Source organism: Schistocerca americana, chromosome 4, assembly GCF_021461395.2.
Source record: "Schistocerca americana isolate TAMUIC-IGC-003095 chromosome 4, iqSchAmer2.1, whole genome shotgun sequence".
NCBI lineage: Eukaryota > Metazoa > Arthropoda > Insecta > Orthoptera > Acrididae > Schistocerca > Schistocerca americana.
Genome location: NC_060122.1, coordinates 539,322,842 through 539,341,580, shown reverse-complemented (window position 1 = coordinate 539,341,580; position 18,739 = coordinate 539,322,842). Strand labels below are relative to the sequence as shown.

Genomic DNA, 18,739 nt, shown 5'->3' with positions numbered 1-18,739 from the left:
ATTACATTCTCAGCATAGAAATAAACAAGTAATTCTCCACTTCTCTTGTTGCAAAGCCACACAATTTCTCATTTCACCAGCTTTCAATAACTCTTAAAAAATTACATCTTTCCATTACAAAAGTCTACAATTAATCATATATCATGTTAGATAAGAAAGTTCTTCATGTTTATCATACAGTGTTATACTCTGCTCTTTCCGTGCTATCGTTTGCCAAAATCTCATTATTAATCGCTATTCTGGATCTTTTAAGTAATGTTTAATTGTATAGTAAATGTTACTTATGAAGAATGTTTTAGCTGCCTTTTTAAACAGATGTGTTGTAGTAATTTCATTAATTTCCCTGGGAAGTTTATTGTAAAATTTTATTCCGTGATAGAATGTGCTTTTTTTTAGTTTTTTGTTTGTTTTTTCCTTGCTAAGTGAAGGTCCAAACTGGCTCTTTTTCCATGATTATGTATAGAACTGTTTGTGGAAGACCTAGTAGTGTTTTACCTGATATGCACAACAGATTTCTTGCCAGGAACAGGAATATAGAGATACTGATATTGTGAAAACATGAACTTTTTGGCAAGAAACATAATCGAGGTCCATATAGTACTGGATTCATACACCGAGTTTTTCTGACTTTTTTTCAAAGAGGGAGCTGTGTTGCTCAGAGCTGGAGACTGTCTGGGAGATTTATCTGTTGACGAGATCAGTGGAACAATTGGAAAGAAAAGTCTGGCAGTGTTGTAGTTATTGGTTTTGATGCATTTAGTGTTGGAGGTAATACATTTATCATAGATGCCTAAGCTGTATGGAAAGAAGCATCTGATGTGGAAGGGATTGAAGTTGTTGAATTGGGGACGCCTGTTGCTTATAAGTTGGTTAAATGTTGACCGAGGTTGTCTTCAATCATCTATACTACCAGTCCATAACACAGCTAGAGCATCGGAGCATCCATTGCTGATGACTCAACCAAGAAAATAGAATTGTGTATAAAAGTAGCAGTGAGTAATGTGCAATAGGTATTCCAGCCCATTCTCCAGCTCCCAACTGCAGTCAATAACAGCAAATAATGCCTGTAATGTCTTTCTTCTTATGTGGTGGCACGTCACTGTACTAATGAGAGCACTGTGTATCAAAACACACTATTCTGTTGTATACCAATGCATACAGCAACAGTTGGAAATTAGCTAGTGTATAATCGCTGCAAGATCAGCCGGGTGGGGAAATATTAGAGGTGCTTTGTCACGTCCCCCCTCCTCCCCAAATCTGTTCCTTTCTTATTGTGTCAGTGAGTAATAGTTCAGTGTTAGACTGAGTGATTAGGAAAGTAAGGAGCAGCAAGCTAAAATTGACGATGTGGATTAATCACTGTACACCTTCTTATTGCTTCATACCAGGCCTAGTAATTCACACCTACTTACACTAGCAGGAAGAGTCATAGAATTCTGTATATGTGGTGTACCAGCTCCAATGTGTCACATTTTAACATATTATATTTTATTTCTTGTCAAAACTGAAACTATGTGTTTATCAGGCATCCTACCTCCTGCTTTAGGAGGCATGGTGGGGTAAATGTTTTGAAGTTTATAGTTTTTGCATGTTCATTTGGCAGGCATATTGTAGTAAATGACAGCCTAGATATTTTGTTTGTTATTGTTTTATGGAACATTTTTGTCTCTTACATCCATGTGTCAATTCATCCAAATAGTTTATATAGATTAGATAGCTTAAAATGTAGTTAACAAATCTTAATCATTTTAATTACATTGTTCAAATTAATGATATGAATATAATAGAGGGAAACATTCCACGTGGGAGAAATATATCTAAAAACAAAGATGCTGTAACTTACCAAATGAAAGCGTTGGTATGTTGATAGAGACAATAACAAACACAAACACACACACAAATTTCAAGCTTTCGCAACCCATGGTTGCTTCATCAGGAAAGAGGGAAGGAGAGGGAAAGACGAAAGGATGTGGGTTTTAAGGGAGAGGGTAAGGAGTCATTCCAATCCGTGGAGCGGAAAGACTTACCTTAGGGGAGAAAAGGGACAGGTATACACTCGCGCACACACACACATATCCATCCGCACATGTACAGACACAAGCAGACACAGCATCTTTGCTTTTCGATATAATTACATTGTTCCATTGACATGTGGAGACAGGCTCCAATAATCTTTCTATATGGAACACTACAAGAATACATCCATCACGCATTAAATAAATATATCCAGTTACACTTTTGCACATTAAATATCACTGTTACAGTTTGTAAAATATGTAGAGAGATAAATTTCTTCTCATACCCAAGAAAATAAAAATTGCCCTTGTTTATTGACTTTTTATCATTTATATAATTCAGTTAGTTGTTTTTTCCCCATCCATATGCCATTTTACAATGATATTGGAGACATTACCAGAGGGAGTTGAATGCAGCACAATATGACTCCGAGGACAGGATTTAGAGGGTGAGGTATAATGGAAGAAGAGGGAGACAGGGAACAGGATGGTGTGAGCATAGAATCAGTCAAGTTAAGATCATGAGGCAAGGGTGGAGGCAGATGTGAGGAAGAGGCGAGTGTGAGGAAGGAGTGAAGGGAGATTGAGGTCTCAATGTAGTCAGCTGGGACGATGTAGCTGTGCAATTATATGTGTACTCTATAGCTCTAAAGAAGATTTTGTCCAAAAGCTAGCAACATTTTCAATCCTATTTATGCTGCCTACCGACAACTCACCGCCCCATTTATCCAGTGAATTGTTTTCTTCCCCCCCCCCCCCCCCCCCCCCCCTCTATTCACTATGTTGTTGTGGTCTTAAGTCCTGAGACTGGTTTGATGCAGCTCTCCATGCTACTCTATGCTGTGCAAGCTTCATCATCTCCCAGTACCAACTGCAACCTACATGCTTTTGCATCTGCATAGTGTATTCATCTCTTGGTCTCCCTCTACGATTTTTACCCTCCACGCTGCCCTCCAGTACTAAATTGGTGATCCCTTGATGCCTCAGAACATGTCCTACCAAACGAACCTTTCTTCTAGTCAGGTTGTGCCACAAACTTCTCTTCTCCCCATTCCTATCCAATACCTCCTCATTAGTTATATGATCTACCCATCTAATCTTCAGCATTCTTCTGTAGCACCACATTTTGAAAGCGTCTATTCTCTTCTTGTCCAAACTATTTATCGTCCATGTTTCACTTCCATACATGGCCACACTCCAGACAAATACTTTCAGAAATGACTTCCTGACACTTAAATCTATATTCAATATTAACAAATTTCTCTTCTTCAGAAATGCTTTCCTTGCCATTGCCAGTCTACATTTTATATCCTCTCTACTTTGACCATCATCAGTTATTTTGCTTCCCCAAATAGCAAAACTCCTTTACTGCTTTAAGTGTCTCATTTCCTAATGTAATTCTCTCAGCATCACCCGACTTAACTCGATTACATTCCATTAACCTCGTTTTGCTTCTGTTCATCTTATATCCTCCTTTCAAGACACTGTCCATTCCGTTCAACTACTCTTCCAAGTCCTTTGCTGTCTCTGACAGAATTACAAAGTCATCGGCAAACCTCAAAGTTTTTATTACTTCTCCATGGGTTTTAATACCTACTCCAAATTTTGCTTTTTTTTCCTTCACTGCTTGCTCAATATAAAGACTGAATAACATCGGGGATAGGCTACAACCCTGTCTCACTCCCTTCCCAACCACTGCTTCCCTTTCATGCCCCTCGACTCTTATAACTGCCATCTGGTTTCTGTACAAATTGTAAATAGCCTTTCGTTCCTGTATTTTACCCCTGCCACCTTCAAAATTTGAAAGAGAGTATTCCAGTCAACATTGTCAAATGCTTTCTCTAAGTCTACAAATGCTAGAAACGTAGGTTTGCCTTTCCTTAATCTTTCTTCTAAGATAAGTCGTAGGGTCAGTATTGCCTCTCGTGTTCCTGTATTTCTACAGAATCCAAACTGGTTTTCCCCAAGGTCGGCTTCTACTAGTTTTTCCATTCGTCTATAAAGAATTCGTGTTAGTATTTTGCAGCTGTGGCTTATCAAACTGATTGTTCAGTAATTTTCACATCTTTCAACACCTGCTTTCTTTGGAATTGGAATTATTATATTCTTCTTGAAGTCTGAGGGTATTTCGCCTGTCTCATACATCTTGCTCACCAGATGGTAGAGTTTAGTCAGGACTGGCTCTCCCAAGGCCGTCAGTAGTTCTAATGGAATGTTGTCTACTCCCGGGGCCTTGTTTCGACTCAGATCTTTCAGCGCTCTGTCAAACTCTTCATGCAGTATCTATTCACTATATTCCACAAATTAATTTACATTACTAGTTTCACAAGGATTTATACATTGTGCAAAATGTTCACCCACGCAGGTGTGCCCACCCACCCACTCATCCACCCGCACACCCACTCACTCTTTCTCTTTCAGCTGGTATCAGGACCAGGAAAACACCTTTGTCTTTGAATTACTTGCTTTCTCATTCAAAAGCTGAGTCAACATCTCTCCATAATGAAGAAAATAATAAACTTAGAAAAATGAAAAATGGTTAGTATTATCCATCAAAGAACTTGGATGCGATTTCCCAGTGATATGCACTAAATTGCAAGAATATATTTTAGAAAAGCAGTGGTGTTTTATTTTGTGTTATACTTTTACTAATCACTAATGAGTACTATGCATGTTACACTACCTTCAAGGCACTTGCTCTTACATACAATGATGTCTTAACATTTTGTTCATGTTTTCTTTGTTGGTAGCGTTGTGTGTTCATTTTGCTTCAACTGACAGTCAGTTATTCATCTCTAATGATTCTGAGTTTGTTTCACAATATCTGGAATCTGTGTTTGATTTGACAGTATTCTGAGGTTGCTTTTATTCAGGATTCCAATACACCACATTATTCCCCACTCTTTTGGCTACAAAACTCTATTTTTCAACATAATCTCCATTCGGTGTGATGGCCTTATGCCACCTTACTTGGAGGGCCTAAATGCCCACATGGTACTGTTCTACTGGTCGTCAATAACCTGCTCTTCGTCCACGTATTGCTTCCCGCAGAGTGCATCCTTCATTGAGCCAAACAGATGGAGGTCAGAAGGTGCAAGATCCTGGCTGAAAAGGAGGAGGGGGGGGGGGGGGGGGGGGGGAGGGGAGGGGGTGATGAAGAACAGTCTATTGAAATTTTGTGAGTCCCTCTCAGTTGCACAGACTTGTGTGAGGCCTTGCACTGTCCTGAAGAAGGACAAGTTCATTTGTATTTTTTTGGCAACGAACACATTGAAGTTGCTTCTTCAGTTTCCTTAGGATAGCACAATACAATTCAGTGTTGATCGTTGCACCATGGTGGAGGAGAGCAAACAGAATAACTCCTTCAGAGTCCCAGAAGACTCACCACAACTTATTGTCTGAGGTTGTGGCTTTGAGCTTTTTCTATGGAGGAGATGTGATGTGGCTACACTTTAGGGATTGCTGTTTTATTTTCTGGTTTGAAGTGATGAATCTGTGCTTCATTGCCTGTATGATGTTCAACAAAAAATTGTCACAATCAGGCTGACAACATGCAATCAATTCCGCGCAGATGGTCCGTTGTTGCACTTTATGGTCTTCCGTTAGGCAGCAAGGAAAACAGCGGGCACTCATCTTTGAGTACCCCAAGTGGTGGATAAGTGTGTTAGCACTACCGCTGCATGTTCCAACACTGCAGGAGTCACAGCTGTGTGCAGCCAGCGAGCACACAGGGGATCAAAGAGATTTGCGTAACCGTGTTGCGGTGATGCAGGTGCCTCGCCCGATGACTCACCATACTTTTGTTCATTGCCAGGTCTCTCTGGATATTCTGCAAGTGCCTATGAATACCTGTGATGCTCTGATTTTCTGCCAAAAAGCTCAGTGACCGCATTCTGCTTGGAAAGCACCTCCATTACAGATGGTGTTTTGAGGTTGCCTTATAGAGCAGTCATTTCTTGGAACTTTATGAAACTATAGGGCTGAAGCGGGAATATTACATTATGTCCCACAATTAATTCCAAATTTTTTCAACTGAAATTGACCGGGAGAAAAAAGTGTTATATTAATTATTAAATGCACCTTGTATTTTCCGTCTGTAAGCTGAATTAATTGTTGCCCTTATGTGCAATGTTTCCTTATTGTATATCAACACATTTTGAACATCCATGATGGTTTAAATTACCATTTCTGGCAGGAACTTCTGATGTTTTGATTATATCAGAATAATATTGGCCCTAAAATGCCAAAGAAAGGTACTTCTGTAGTAATTTGTTTTGTAAATTTTTCACAGAAGAAATTGCTCATTTGGGATCTTTGCTGTCTTCACTCTCTGCCCTGTTTTCCAGATTAACGAGTAATTTGCCATTCCTGTTATTCCTAATGGTTTATGTTCTGTAGTTGATTCTGTATGTCTCCTGCATCAGAAACAGGACAACTATGTGAGAAGTGTTCAGTGAATTCAAAAGCAAAATCTTACCCTAGGGTTGTTAAAAATCCATAAAAAGTTTGGGCCCTGTGTAAAATCAGTCACTAGAACATTACTTCTACAAATACTCACTGACCATAATGGCACTGAAGCAAAGATGATAATGTTAAAGCCACAATATTAAATGCAGTCCTTTGAAATTATTTCACTGTGTATTATTGCTCCTTTAATAAATTTGTAAGGGTTCTTCTGATTGAGTTTTTGAAAAATTTGCAGCTTTAGTGACCATGTACTCTCTAAGAAAGCGATTAAAATCCATTGAGCGGTTGCACTGAATCTTTGCACAAAAAGTAATAAAGCACTAAACTGGGAAAAAATTTCCCACAAGGTGACTCTCTTTGGGCTATCATTTACTAAATTAAAGGCAATATTTAAGCACTTTATTGATAAAATATTCTCAAAAATATCAACCAGTGTCTTGACACATTCATAATTTTGACAAAAGAATCGTGATTGACCTATCCTTGAACAAAAACCACACACATTAAAATTGTAACAGTATGAGACTTTGCGTGTGTCACACTTTATTTGACACTCTACCTTGTTACCCTATATATTGTTTGCATGGCCCAGTTGCAGTATCTGCTGCAGTAAGAATCTGTGTTCTCTTGGAATAAAGTAGTATGTTATGTGTAAAAGAAACATCGATGGATATTTTATAATATTATGTACATCAGTTTTAAACACTTGTTACAGTCATGGCCCCTACACTGTCTCCCTGTTTTATTTTCAAATCTAGAGTTCAGAAGATCTCTTATGCTTATTTCTGGGGCTCATTCCATGTTACCTGCCACCTAGGGGTGTGCTCTCTAGTATTAGGGCTCCCTCTAGAGAATATGGGTTAGTAGGATACCAAGACCAGCTGATGAAATAACCAGTAGGAGGCAAGAGACCTAGAGTAACACCAAGTGACAAATGGATCATTGGAATGAAGGAATCTTTGGAGAAGAGAAAAGAAGACAGGGGAAAAGTGGGAAGGGAAGATTGGTAGGAGGTCAGGAAAAGATGGAGAGAAGCTTCCGTTTCTTGCAGATTGGGTCTAGAGCTGTAAACTGTGGAAGATAATGAAATACTTATTAATCTAACTGCAACATCTATCCGCAATGGATCTACAAGATTCTGGGTGATACAAAACTAAACATATAAGAAAGTTAACCTTTTGCTTGATTCTGTGAAATCTACAACAAATCATTATTATGAGGTTTGTTCAGTAAGTAATGAATCACTTTTTTTTCATACCAGGATGGTTTTATTCATGATTTAAATACACCCTATAGTTCTGTAATTATTTGGCAATAAAAATCGTTTTTGCCATGTAATCTCTGTTCAGTTCAATGGCTATACACCAACTTAATGTGAGAACCTGTACGTTGTCATTGTACCACTCTGTTGATCTGCTCTCATCCAAGATCTTGCCGCATTAGTAACTTTGCTGTCATTGCTGTGATGGTTCCCTCAGAGTCCATCCTTCAGTGGACCAAAAAGAGAAAAGTCAGAAGGTATGAGATCCAGGCTGTAGAGAGGATGGGTATGAAAGGTCCACCAAAGTTTAGTGTGAGCAGACTTATGGGCAGCCTTGCACTATCATGGAGTAAGAGTGCATTCACATTTTGTGTTTTGTGGAATCGTTTCTTTAATCTCCTGATAGTCTCACAACCAATTTCAAAGTTGATTGTTTGATCATGAAGGAGTACATCAAACAGAATAATACCCTCAGAGTCCCTGAGAAGTGTAGCCATGACTTTACTAGCCAAGTGTAATATTGTGAACTGCCCCATGGATTACTACTTTTGTTTTGGGCTCAAAGTGGTGAATCCATGTTTCATCGCATGTGATGATATTTGACAAGAAATCGTTGCTGTCAGGCTCATAACAAGCAAGTAATTTGACCCATGTGTTCTTTTTTCCTCTGTATGCTATTCAGTTAGAATTCAATGAACCGAATGGGTGCAAACTTTGGAATATGCTAACTGGTGGAGAAGTGTGTCAGCACTACCAATAGAGATATCAAGTTGAGCACTGAGTTGCTTGATTATTTTTCATTGGTCTCCTCAAATAAGAATGTCTGCCTGTTGAAACATTGTATACATCACAGCTGTGTCCTGCTGGGCTGTGCACAGGAGATTAAATTTCCTTCTTCTTGCTCTGTTGACAACAGATATTTTGCTCAGCAACTTACCTTATTTTTATCCACTGTCTGCTGTCATAGGCATTACATAAAAGCGTATAAATATTTGTGGTGGTCTGGTTTATGGTTAAAAGAAGTCAATTGAACTGCTCTTTGCTTGGAGGAACACACCTCAGATAAGGACACCATTTTGGAGACTGGTTATAGCACTGCCATCTACTGGGAGCTATGAACAAACATGAGATCTTTAAGGACGTCACAAAGAAAACTACATTTTTTAAACCAAAAGTGGCCTTGAAAAATAACATCTTGCATTACATATTGAGTTCCACTCTTATAAGTTGTATCTCTTATTTATAGCAAAATTTTAAACCATTTGCTTCTGTTAAACATTCAACACTATAGCATGAGTTCCCTGCCGTTTTCGTTTAGCTGTGATTACTGAGTGATGCTGAACAGTGGTTAACACATCCTACTTGTATTCTATAAGAAAGTGACACAAATTCATCTCCAACTTCCATAACTGAAGCGATCCACAGCTTCCTTAAACAACAATTGTTACAATGTTTCCTCCAAGTAACCCATGTCCATTTACGTTACTGCCTGACCGACATTAAACTTTTAATGTCCCATTCTTCTGTAAGAATCTGCGGTTGGAAATAACTTTGAAATGCCACTTACGGTTCATAACACACACAACATGTAAGATTAAAATCACCTGTTGCAAAATCATTTTATTCCATATGAACTGATATAAATTTGTTTATCACTATAACCATGAATGTTGTGACTTTTAAAAATTTTTAATTGCTTGTTGTTTGTGTAACAAAAACAGTATTAACTCATAGCTACAAATCTAATAACTTGATTTCATCACTTTTGTGTTTATCATCACAGGATTCTTAAATAAATAATAGAAATATATTTTACTTTCCCTATCTGTGTACTGTTACCTGTGGCTGAACAAGTGGACTCGGAGGTGAAATATTATATTTTTCTTTGGGACAGATCTTTAAGTCCAGTTTTAATTATCTCAGCTGCCATGTTTCTTAGAGATTTTGTATGATGGTAAAACATTCATTGGTGTGTTTCTACTCTGCACGCAGTTCTCAGTAGTTATTGTCATAACTGTTATAATTCTATTGTTTGTAGCTCAAAAGGATGAAACAAATAGAGCAGGAAAAAGATGTGCTGATGCAAGGACTGCAAGCTGTTGAAAAAGCAAGGGACTGGTACCTCAAACAGGTTGCTGTCGTCCAAGAGAAGATGAAATACCTTGGTCGTATGGGTTCGCATATGGTTTGTATTCATCTTTATTTTGTTGTTGTTTTGGAATGCATGAAATTCATTTGACATTGTGATACCCTATCTTATTCTATAATTTCTTACTTGAACTGAAAGTACAAAATGAATGGATAGAATACTAAGAGTAAAAGAGAACTTTCTCCTTATGTTCTGTGTGCATATGAGAAATATATGTGAATTGACTTGAGAAAACCTGTTTCTGCTTAATTGTGTACAACCCAGTGACTCATTTCTGGAATACCGCCATCTGTTACCTTGGACATGCAGATGTTATTATTGTCAGTTTCATAGAGAACTTAACAGAATTTCCTTAGTATTAATATTTTGAGATGAGGTCTCATGATTAGTTCTTCAGTAAGTTATTACAGTTTTCAGAAACAGGGCGGTTTAAAATTACACAAATAAAAGTTCTTAGTATTGTGTGTTGCAGTTTATTGTTCCTGGACCAGTTGCAGCACACACACACATTCAATTAATATAAAATGCATTCAGGTAGAAGATGACAAAATATGCGGGGTAACTGATGAGCAAGATGGACTGCAGAAGAAAGTATCATCTAAGGACTTTGCAGAGTTTAAAAGAAAGACTGATGCAACGGATCCTAGAGCTTAGAAAACTGTACAGATTTTTACAAAACAAAAATACCAAATTAGTGAAAGTAATTTAGGAAAGTAAGTTGAGTTGAAGATTCATACTCTACAATTGTATCACTTTAGGGGGAAACTGAAGTGAGAAATATTAGTGATGATAGTTCACGTGGCAGACAAGGATTGGGTCCAGCCATTTAGTAGTGTGGAAGCAAACAAACCTTATGCATTACATAGCTCTTCCCTAAAAACACAGACTTGTCTAGCATAGCTGCAAACTTTTGGGGCACTATTTGGGAAGTACTGAGTTCTTAGAGAGAAAGTTGCTCTTAACGTAATCATTCTGATTGTACTGTTTTTTAATGTCCTTTGCATTGACTGAAAATATATGCTCTTGTCATAGCAATAACATGCTGTTGCCATTAAGCATATTAAATGCAATTTGTACACCTCTCCTTTAAAGAATGTGTTTTTTATTCATACCTCAATATACATTGATGTGCAAAACTTAAGGACAAAAGTGACTTTCACATGATGTGTCATTGCCAAGGAACATAGCTCGATGAAACTTGGACAATACATAGAAAGAACTGTTACAGTATTGTATAGTATAGAAGGTCATTGAAAGACATACACAGTGAGACAATGATTAAACAGAAGTCACCGTGAGTTATGATGGTCCCAAGGACATTACAAAAGGTAGGATGGTTTTTGTTGTGAATGTAGTAACTGAAAGCTACCCTTAATTCAGCCCAAACATCTGTGGCAGCAGAAAAATGTTTCCCTGCTACAGCCCCTTGATGATGGTCATAAGTCATTGCATGCTATGATTATTAACTAAACACTTGCTGTGACAGGATGGCATTATAACAATGAAGTAGCAATGCAATAAGAAAGAATAAATAACATTTATTAAAAGTATGTAACAAATTACTTAACTTGATACACTTTGACGCGTGGGACTTGAAGTCCTAAATATTATACAGTCATATCTAACTAACTTTGCTGTGTCTTGATAGTCTATGATATTTTAAGTATCACTGCTAATAGTAACATTTCTAGACATCCTGTTTCTATTCGTAGTTCTGTGACAAAAGGTAATCTTCAGAGTACTGTCTGATCTAAGGGTAGGAACTGAAGTTAACTGTGTGATTGTTGGTGTGGAACTAACTGATTGCCTGCAACACAAAGTGTTTCAAGACTGTCAGCAGAAGGATACCCATGTCCACCAGTGCGAGTTGAAAGCAAAGTAGGCCAAAGTTGACAGTGTTCCCTATTGCCTCTCCACACTATCAGCAAACATACATGATGCTCTGGAGGAAGTGGCATGGAGCAAGGAAGTGGCAATGAGCAGAAAGAAGTCTGGGATTGTGGGCACCATATGGAGACTGCTGCACAGAATGGAGAGACACAAGGCGAGTGGTTGTGCTTATCTGGTGGTGTCCTCTTGTAGTACTTGTTGAGTACTTCTTGCTTAAGTACACAACAGTTCTTCGACAGGGCATTGCGTTCTGTCCAACAAAATTCCATTTTTGCTGCTGGTTGGTAAGAAGTTCTTGTGATAGGGTGTTCTAGTCCTCCACGAGTGCGGTTAGCAACAAGTCAGGATTAAATGCAACTGTGAAAAGACATATGTGGGGAAGGAGTACAATGTTGCAAACATGTTGACCAGTGAGCATACTGTGGTCACAGTTATCAACCGCACTGGTGGATGGATGGAATGCCCTACCACAAGAACTCCTTACCAACCAAGTGGCCAGCATGGGAGCACATTGCAGAGTATTCATTACCATCTGTGGTGATTACACACCCTATTAAGAACCATGTCCCATCTTCTGTAATTTCCAGGGGTCAATCATAAATTGTGGTGACTTCACTGTAATTATTGTCTTTGAATAAAAGTCATTTCTATTTATCTCACTGTGTATTTCTTTCAGTTATTTTTTGTACTATACCACAGCATTTATTTTTATGTATAGTCAAGTTAGTTAGTTGAGCTATGTTACTTGGCAGTGACACATCATGCAAAAGTTATTTTCGTCTGTACATTTGGCACATTGGTTTAATTTTTTTCAAGACTATTATAAGTACTTAGAGCTACTTCTTTCACTAATCTAGATATTATATGAAACAGTTACCAGAGGGTGCTGTATGAGTCAAGTGCAGAAATAATTTGTTTGTTGTGTTGTGATTTTCTTACTTTCAAGTAACTCTGGGTTCTTAAATCAAAATTTCGTAACTAGTCTTTTAAAAACTGTCAACACCAAATGACAAAATATAATTTGTTTTGTTCAGACATCTTATTCTTTGTGTTCTCCATAAATGGTCAGTTAGAAACTGCCTCAAATACCAAACTGTTGCACTCATATCTCACGCAAGTAGAATTTTGCTCTACATTGTGAACTGCCATTTCAAGCCATGCATTGAGCCTCACATAACAACAAATAATTGAGAAATCACAAGAGTTCTGTGTTAGTGTTTTCCTCTGCTTTCATGGCAAGAGTAAATCCTTTGACTGTGTCGTCTGGGAATAGTTGTGGCGGGTGCTTGCAGAATTCAGTTCCCACCACACTTGATAGCACTAATCAGAAGTATATATGATAGTCACCCCACAGCTCTGAACACAAGTGCTGGAATGTCTGATTTCTTCAATATATCAAAAGGTGTCGGACAGATTTGTGTCCTACCCTCAATTGTACAACATCTATGCAGAACATCTCATTAGGAATGCCTTTGATGGTTGGACTGAAGGCATCCCAATTCATGCAACAACTATTAACAACCTCTGATGTACTGATGACACCATGCTTTCAGCCAGCATTGAAGATGAACTTACTGAGCTACTAACAAAAGTAAAGATCATTAGTCCTGCATATGTCTTAGACATCAATCTAAGAAAGTTCAGACTCATGATAATTGATTGAGGAGCACAGGTACAACTCGCAGGTCGATTAAAGGAACTGGAAGTTCTGCATTCTTTCGCCTGTCTTGGGCCAGCCATCTGTGACCTAGGAAGTTGTGAAGATGAGATAAGAAGACAGGGCAGTTGGCTATGAAGAGGCTCACCAAGATCTGGAACAACAGAGCGATAATGAACAGCACAAAGATCCAGCATCTTTTTCTGGTGATGAAACCTAGACTTCCAAGGCACGCAGCATAGTGATGTGTTTTAACTTTAGTACTAGTACAGGTTGCTGAACATAAAATGAACCAAAAGAAGAACTAGCGTGTCCTTATTTAGCAACTTGTACCTTTCTTGTCACATCAGCCAAAAATTCTCCAGTTTTTTTGCCATATTGTGAGAAGAGAAGGAGAAAATTTAAAGAAAATAATCATTGAAGAAAAGATCGCTTGCGTGAGAGCAAGGAGGAGACCAATGACCAAATCAAGACCTCCAATCTACCTCTTCAGCAGGCTTTAAGAGAAGCTGGTAACCACCCATGATGGAGACACTTGGTTCATGTCATGACGCTTAGCAGGGGTGGGAATTGTAGAGGGAACGGGGGTGGATGGCAGAGAAGCGGGTTTTAGGAGAGACAGAGGGAGTAGACAAAATATGGTAAAATGGTAAGTAAGTGGGGGAGTGGGATGAAGGGTGGTGTGGGGAGAGGATTGGGAGGGAGGGGGGGAGTAGGGAAGGTGGAGGGGGAGAAATAGAGATAATAGTATATTGGTATACTATATTATGTAGCTAATCATACATTGCAGCATTACGTGAATATTTCTTAATTTCATATTAATATAGTCTTACTAATTACAGCATGTGAAGATCTAAAGCATACACGTTTTCTTTTTCTGTGTGTGCAATCGATATATTCACTTTACAAATAATTAAATAAGAAATCTATCAAAAAGTATTAAGAACTATTGAACATTAAAATTACTATATATTGTTGAAAGGTTATATAAGCTATTTTCTTATCTTATAGATGTAGTACGTTGAGACTTATGTGGCCCTGCTAAAATCAAGCATACAGTCACAGGTTCAGTAAAGTCATTACATGCGCAATATGGACTTAAGATTACAACTAGGTAGTGTTTACAGCCCAGTAGTTTAATAAAAGAAAAACTGAGGAATTTGGAAGTGGTGGAAGAGATTGGGGAGGGGGCCAGGGGGGTGAGAAAGAAGATGAACGTTAGATAATACATTAGTATGCTACACTGTGTACGTGACCATATATTGCAGTAGTGCCAAAATATTCATATAACTTCATGTTAAACTGATCTTAATAATTATGTAATGTGAAGATATGAAGCATACATAACTTGTTGTAAGCATTCTTGAAATGTCGTACCAGTACATTCATTTTACAGATGGTAAAATAAGAATTCTATTAAAATTATTTGGCAGTTATTAAAAATTAATAAAAATATTGGAAGGCCCTTTAGGACATATATGAGGGGCAGTCAAATGAAAACCAAACACCTGCTGCAGTGGTACCATGGAATGATTCCATTCAAAGGTAATCACCACATGCGTTAAGACATTTATCCCACTGGAAGCTGAGACAATCAGTTTTTGTTTCTCAGCATGCAGTTAGCCACTGACAGATCCACAACCACATGAACTCCTCCTCTTCTTCATCCAACTGAAACCAACATTCATGCATGTCTTTCTTCAAGTTGCCAAAGATGTGAAAATCACACAGTGAATGATCCAGGATGTATAGAAGATGTTGCAGTGTTTCCCAACCAAATTGCTGAAGTGTAGCCTTCATCTGATTGGCAGTGTGGCAGTGGGCAGTATAGTGCAACAGGATAAGGCTGTCTGACAGCATTCCTGGGCATTTTGGCCTTACGGTGCATTGCAGTTCCTGCAAAGTATCTTCATAGTGCCGGGCATTGTTTGAGGTTCCACACTGAGGGAACTCAACAACCAGAGGGCTCTCGCAGTTGAAGAAGGTCGTCATGACCTTACCGGACCTTGTGTGAACATTTTTGGATTCCTTTGGTGGGGGAGATCTGGGATGTTTCCACTGTTGGCTTTGCCATTTACCCTCAGGCTTGAAATGTGGCACCATGTAAGGTCACAATGACCTCCTTCGACTGCAGGGTCCTCTGCTTGTCAAGTTCCTCGAGCATGGAATCATGATCAATGCACAGCCCTATGGTGACACTTTGCAGAAACTGCAATGCACCATAAAGGCAAAACGCCCAGGAATGCTTTCAGCTGGAATCATCCAGTTGCACAGTAGGGCCCACCCCCACACTGCCAATCAGATGAAGGTTACACTTCAACGATTAGGTTAGGAAACACTGCAACATCCTCCATACAGCCTGGATTGTTCACTGTGTGATTTTCACATCTTTGACAACTTGAAGAAAGATAGATATGGATGTCATTTTTAGTTGGATGAGGAAGTGCAAGAGTGGATGCAGCTGTGGATCCGTCAGCAGCCAACCATGTTCTACGAAACAGGAATTGCTCGTCTCATCCCCAAGTGGAATAAATGCCATAATGTGTTGAGATTACTTTGAGTGGAGCCATTCCATGGTCCAATTGTGGCAGTTGTTCAGTTTTCATTTGACTGCCCCTTATACTTCCATTACGTAGTTTCTATGTAAGTATTGACTTATCCTGTACAGCTCTGCTTGATTCCAGCCTATAGTCACTGGTTGAATGGTGTTATTACTTAGACAATATGGACCTTGGATTGCAACATGCTAGTGTTTGTAGCCCTGTAATTAAAATGACATATTAATACATTCATTTTGCAAATAGTAAAATAAGGACTGTATTAGAATTAGTAGAAAATTATTAAAAAATTAAAAATAATAAAAATCTTGGAAGATGCCATATGATATAAACTCTCATTATGAGGTAAGTAGATTGATACTGATTTAATCAATATGGTTTTTGTAGATTTCAGCAACAATCTCTGGATCAGTGGTATCATTACATACACAACATGGACCTTGTGTTTTCCTTTTTATGTACTGGGTTACAAACACTAGCTTTTTGTAATCCAAAGTCCACATTTTCTTTGTAATGATGCCAATAATCCAGTGACTTGCTGGAAACTAGCAGAACCATATTGATTATTGTTGGAGTCACAAATGATGGGGTTCGAATTTAGGCTTATTCTGCGTACCTACATCATGCATTCCCTGACAGCCAGAGAGCGTTAAGTAGTGTTCTGAGTGTAATGCTATGATGTCATAGCCACTACAAGCATTAAATGTGCTTATAGCGAGTTATTTAGTGAATTTTTAATTCCATTCATTGCCAGTTGTCACTGCTGATGGTGGTGATAAGCAACAAATTCTACATAAGCAAGTAAGAGAAATAATTTGTAGGATCCATCCTTTCTTCAGGCGCAAAGCACTTGTATGCTTGCACTGCAGCCGTCGTGTGGAACCAGAAATAATGCAATACCCGTCTGTGCCCATATATACCAGTTTATCATCTCCAGTCCACTTCCTTCCTCACCTCCCCTTTCTCCCACCTCCAATTCCAACCCCCTCCCAATCCCCTCAATGTTTCTGTTATGAAACTACTGGGCTATAAACACTACCCGTTTTGAATCTTTGATCCGTATTGTGTATGTAATCACATTACTGAACCTGTGAGTGTATACTTGATTTTAGCAGAACCACATGTGTTAAGTTAGTTTGTGTACTAGCTCTATAATGTAATCATATATATTATATAACCTTTCAGTACTATATAATAATGTTAATGTTTAGTAGCTCTTAATATTTTTTGATAGATTTCTTATATCATTATATGTAAAAGAAATACATCAGTTTGTCACCTCAAAAAATATATATACAGAACCCATGTGTATGATGTAAGACTGAATTAATATGAAGTAGATGAATATTCATGCTGTGCTGCAGTGTATGATTAGGTACATAATATAGCACACCACTCTACCATTTTTAACAAATAAGGAATAGGATAGATTGCTACTCAGCATAAGGATGGACCATTTTTATGGTGAGTGGCAATCTCTCTTATTCCGTATATTGTTGTTATTCCTACCTGGAGTTCCCATTGTTTAATATACAATTGTTCGTCTATTCTTTCTCCTCCAACCCTATCTGCTGCACATCCCCCTCTGAACCCTCCCATTCACCCCAGTCCTCCCCTAACCACCCTCCACCTCATCCCCCACGTCCCCCAACTCCCACATTTACCAATGTATCATCATTGGTCTAACCACCTTTCTCCTTACAACCCCCTCCTGCTGTCACCCCTCAATCCCATATCCATCATTCTACCATCTATTGTCTGTTCCTCCCTTTCTCCCCTACAGTCCCCCTGGCACCCAATGCCCTTTCTCCTGTACAATTCTTCCTCCCTCTCCTATGTTTTGTTGTGGACAAGAATTTTGTGGTGTGTCTGCATTTCACATGGGTCTTGCTAATTGCTGCATATGTATGCTTTTTTATGTAAGTCACCAGGAATCAGATGATTACTATTTTATAATACAACATGTGTGCTATTATTTTTTGTATCATATTTTGTTGTGCATGCAAAAATGTTTATATTTACACTTTGAGAATGGAGTATTGCATTGTGTCTCTATAGGAGGCTGTTATGAGCTTGTATTATAAGGTTATGGTTAAGCACTTAGCCAACTAAATAATCCCTTTTACTTTCCTCGGTAATGCTTTTGCCGGTCTAAAGGTCATGCGGCTACACAGTGGTGTTACTTTGTAACAACCTTTGCCCTTATGTTGACAAATTGTAATGCCAGTTGATGTATGGATGTGGTGAATGTAGGTCACAGCAATGTATAGACTGTCAGAGGCACATTAACAGTGTGTTTATTCACTGTACACAATTTCAAACTTATTATGTATCTGACATGTACCCATCCCCTGTAACATGACAACTGGTTTATAAGGCAAGGTATATGTTATTTTGAAAATGTTATGTCATTTAGGCATGCTGAACATTTTGTGACATGGACATACGGTTCTTAAATTAAGTAATGCCTTTTTGATCCTCACATCATGCAGTGCATTGTATGATGTATACATTTTATTAATGGCTATAAAACCAAAATTATGATGGTGTGAAATAAATTATTAATAATTTGCTGTCAAATTGTGGAAATTTCTTTCAGACGCATGACTGTGGTCCCCCACAAAGGAAAAGTTATTAGATGATAACTGGTTTTGGTTGAATAGTAACCATCTTCATATCAATGAAAACAAACAGGAAAATTGCCTTTCAGTGATGTGAAAACATCCTAACACCATTTTAAAA

At 38.3% G+C, this 18,739-nt stretch overlaps 1 protein-coding gene across 4 annotated transcripts in view; it reads left to right on the top strand.

Annotated features, from left to right (window-relative positions):
• LOC124612922 (suppressor APC domain-containing protein 2) overlaps positions 1–18,739 on the top strand; it is a 117,184-nt gene that overhangs the window by 68,015 nt on the left and 30,430 nt on the right. For all 4 annotated transcript variants that reach the window (XM_047141414.1, XM_047141416.1, XM_047141418.1 and 1 more), the window contains one exon: positions 9,782–9,928. In XM_047141414.1, the coding sequence (XP_046997370.1) occupies positions 9,782–9,928 (147 nt within the window). The remainder of the gene's footprint in view (positions 1–9,781; positions 9,929–18,739) is intronic.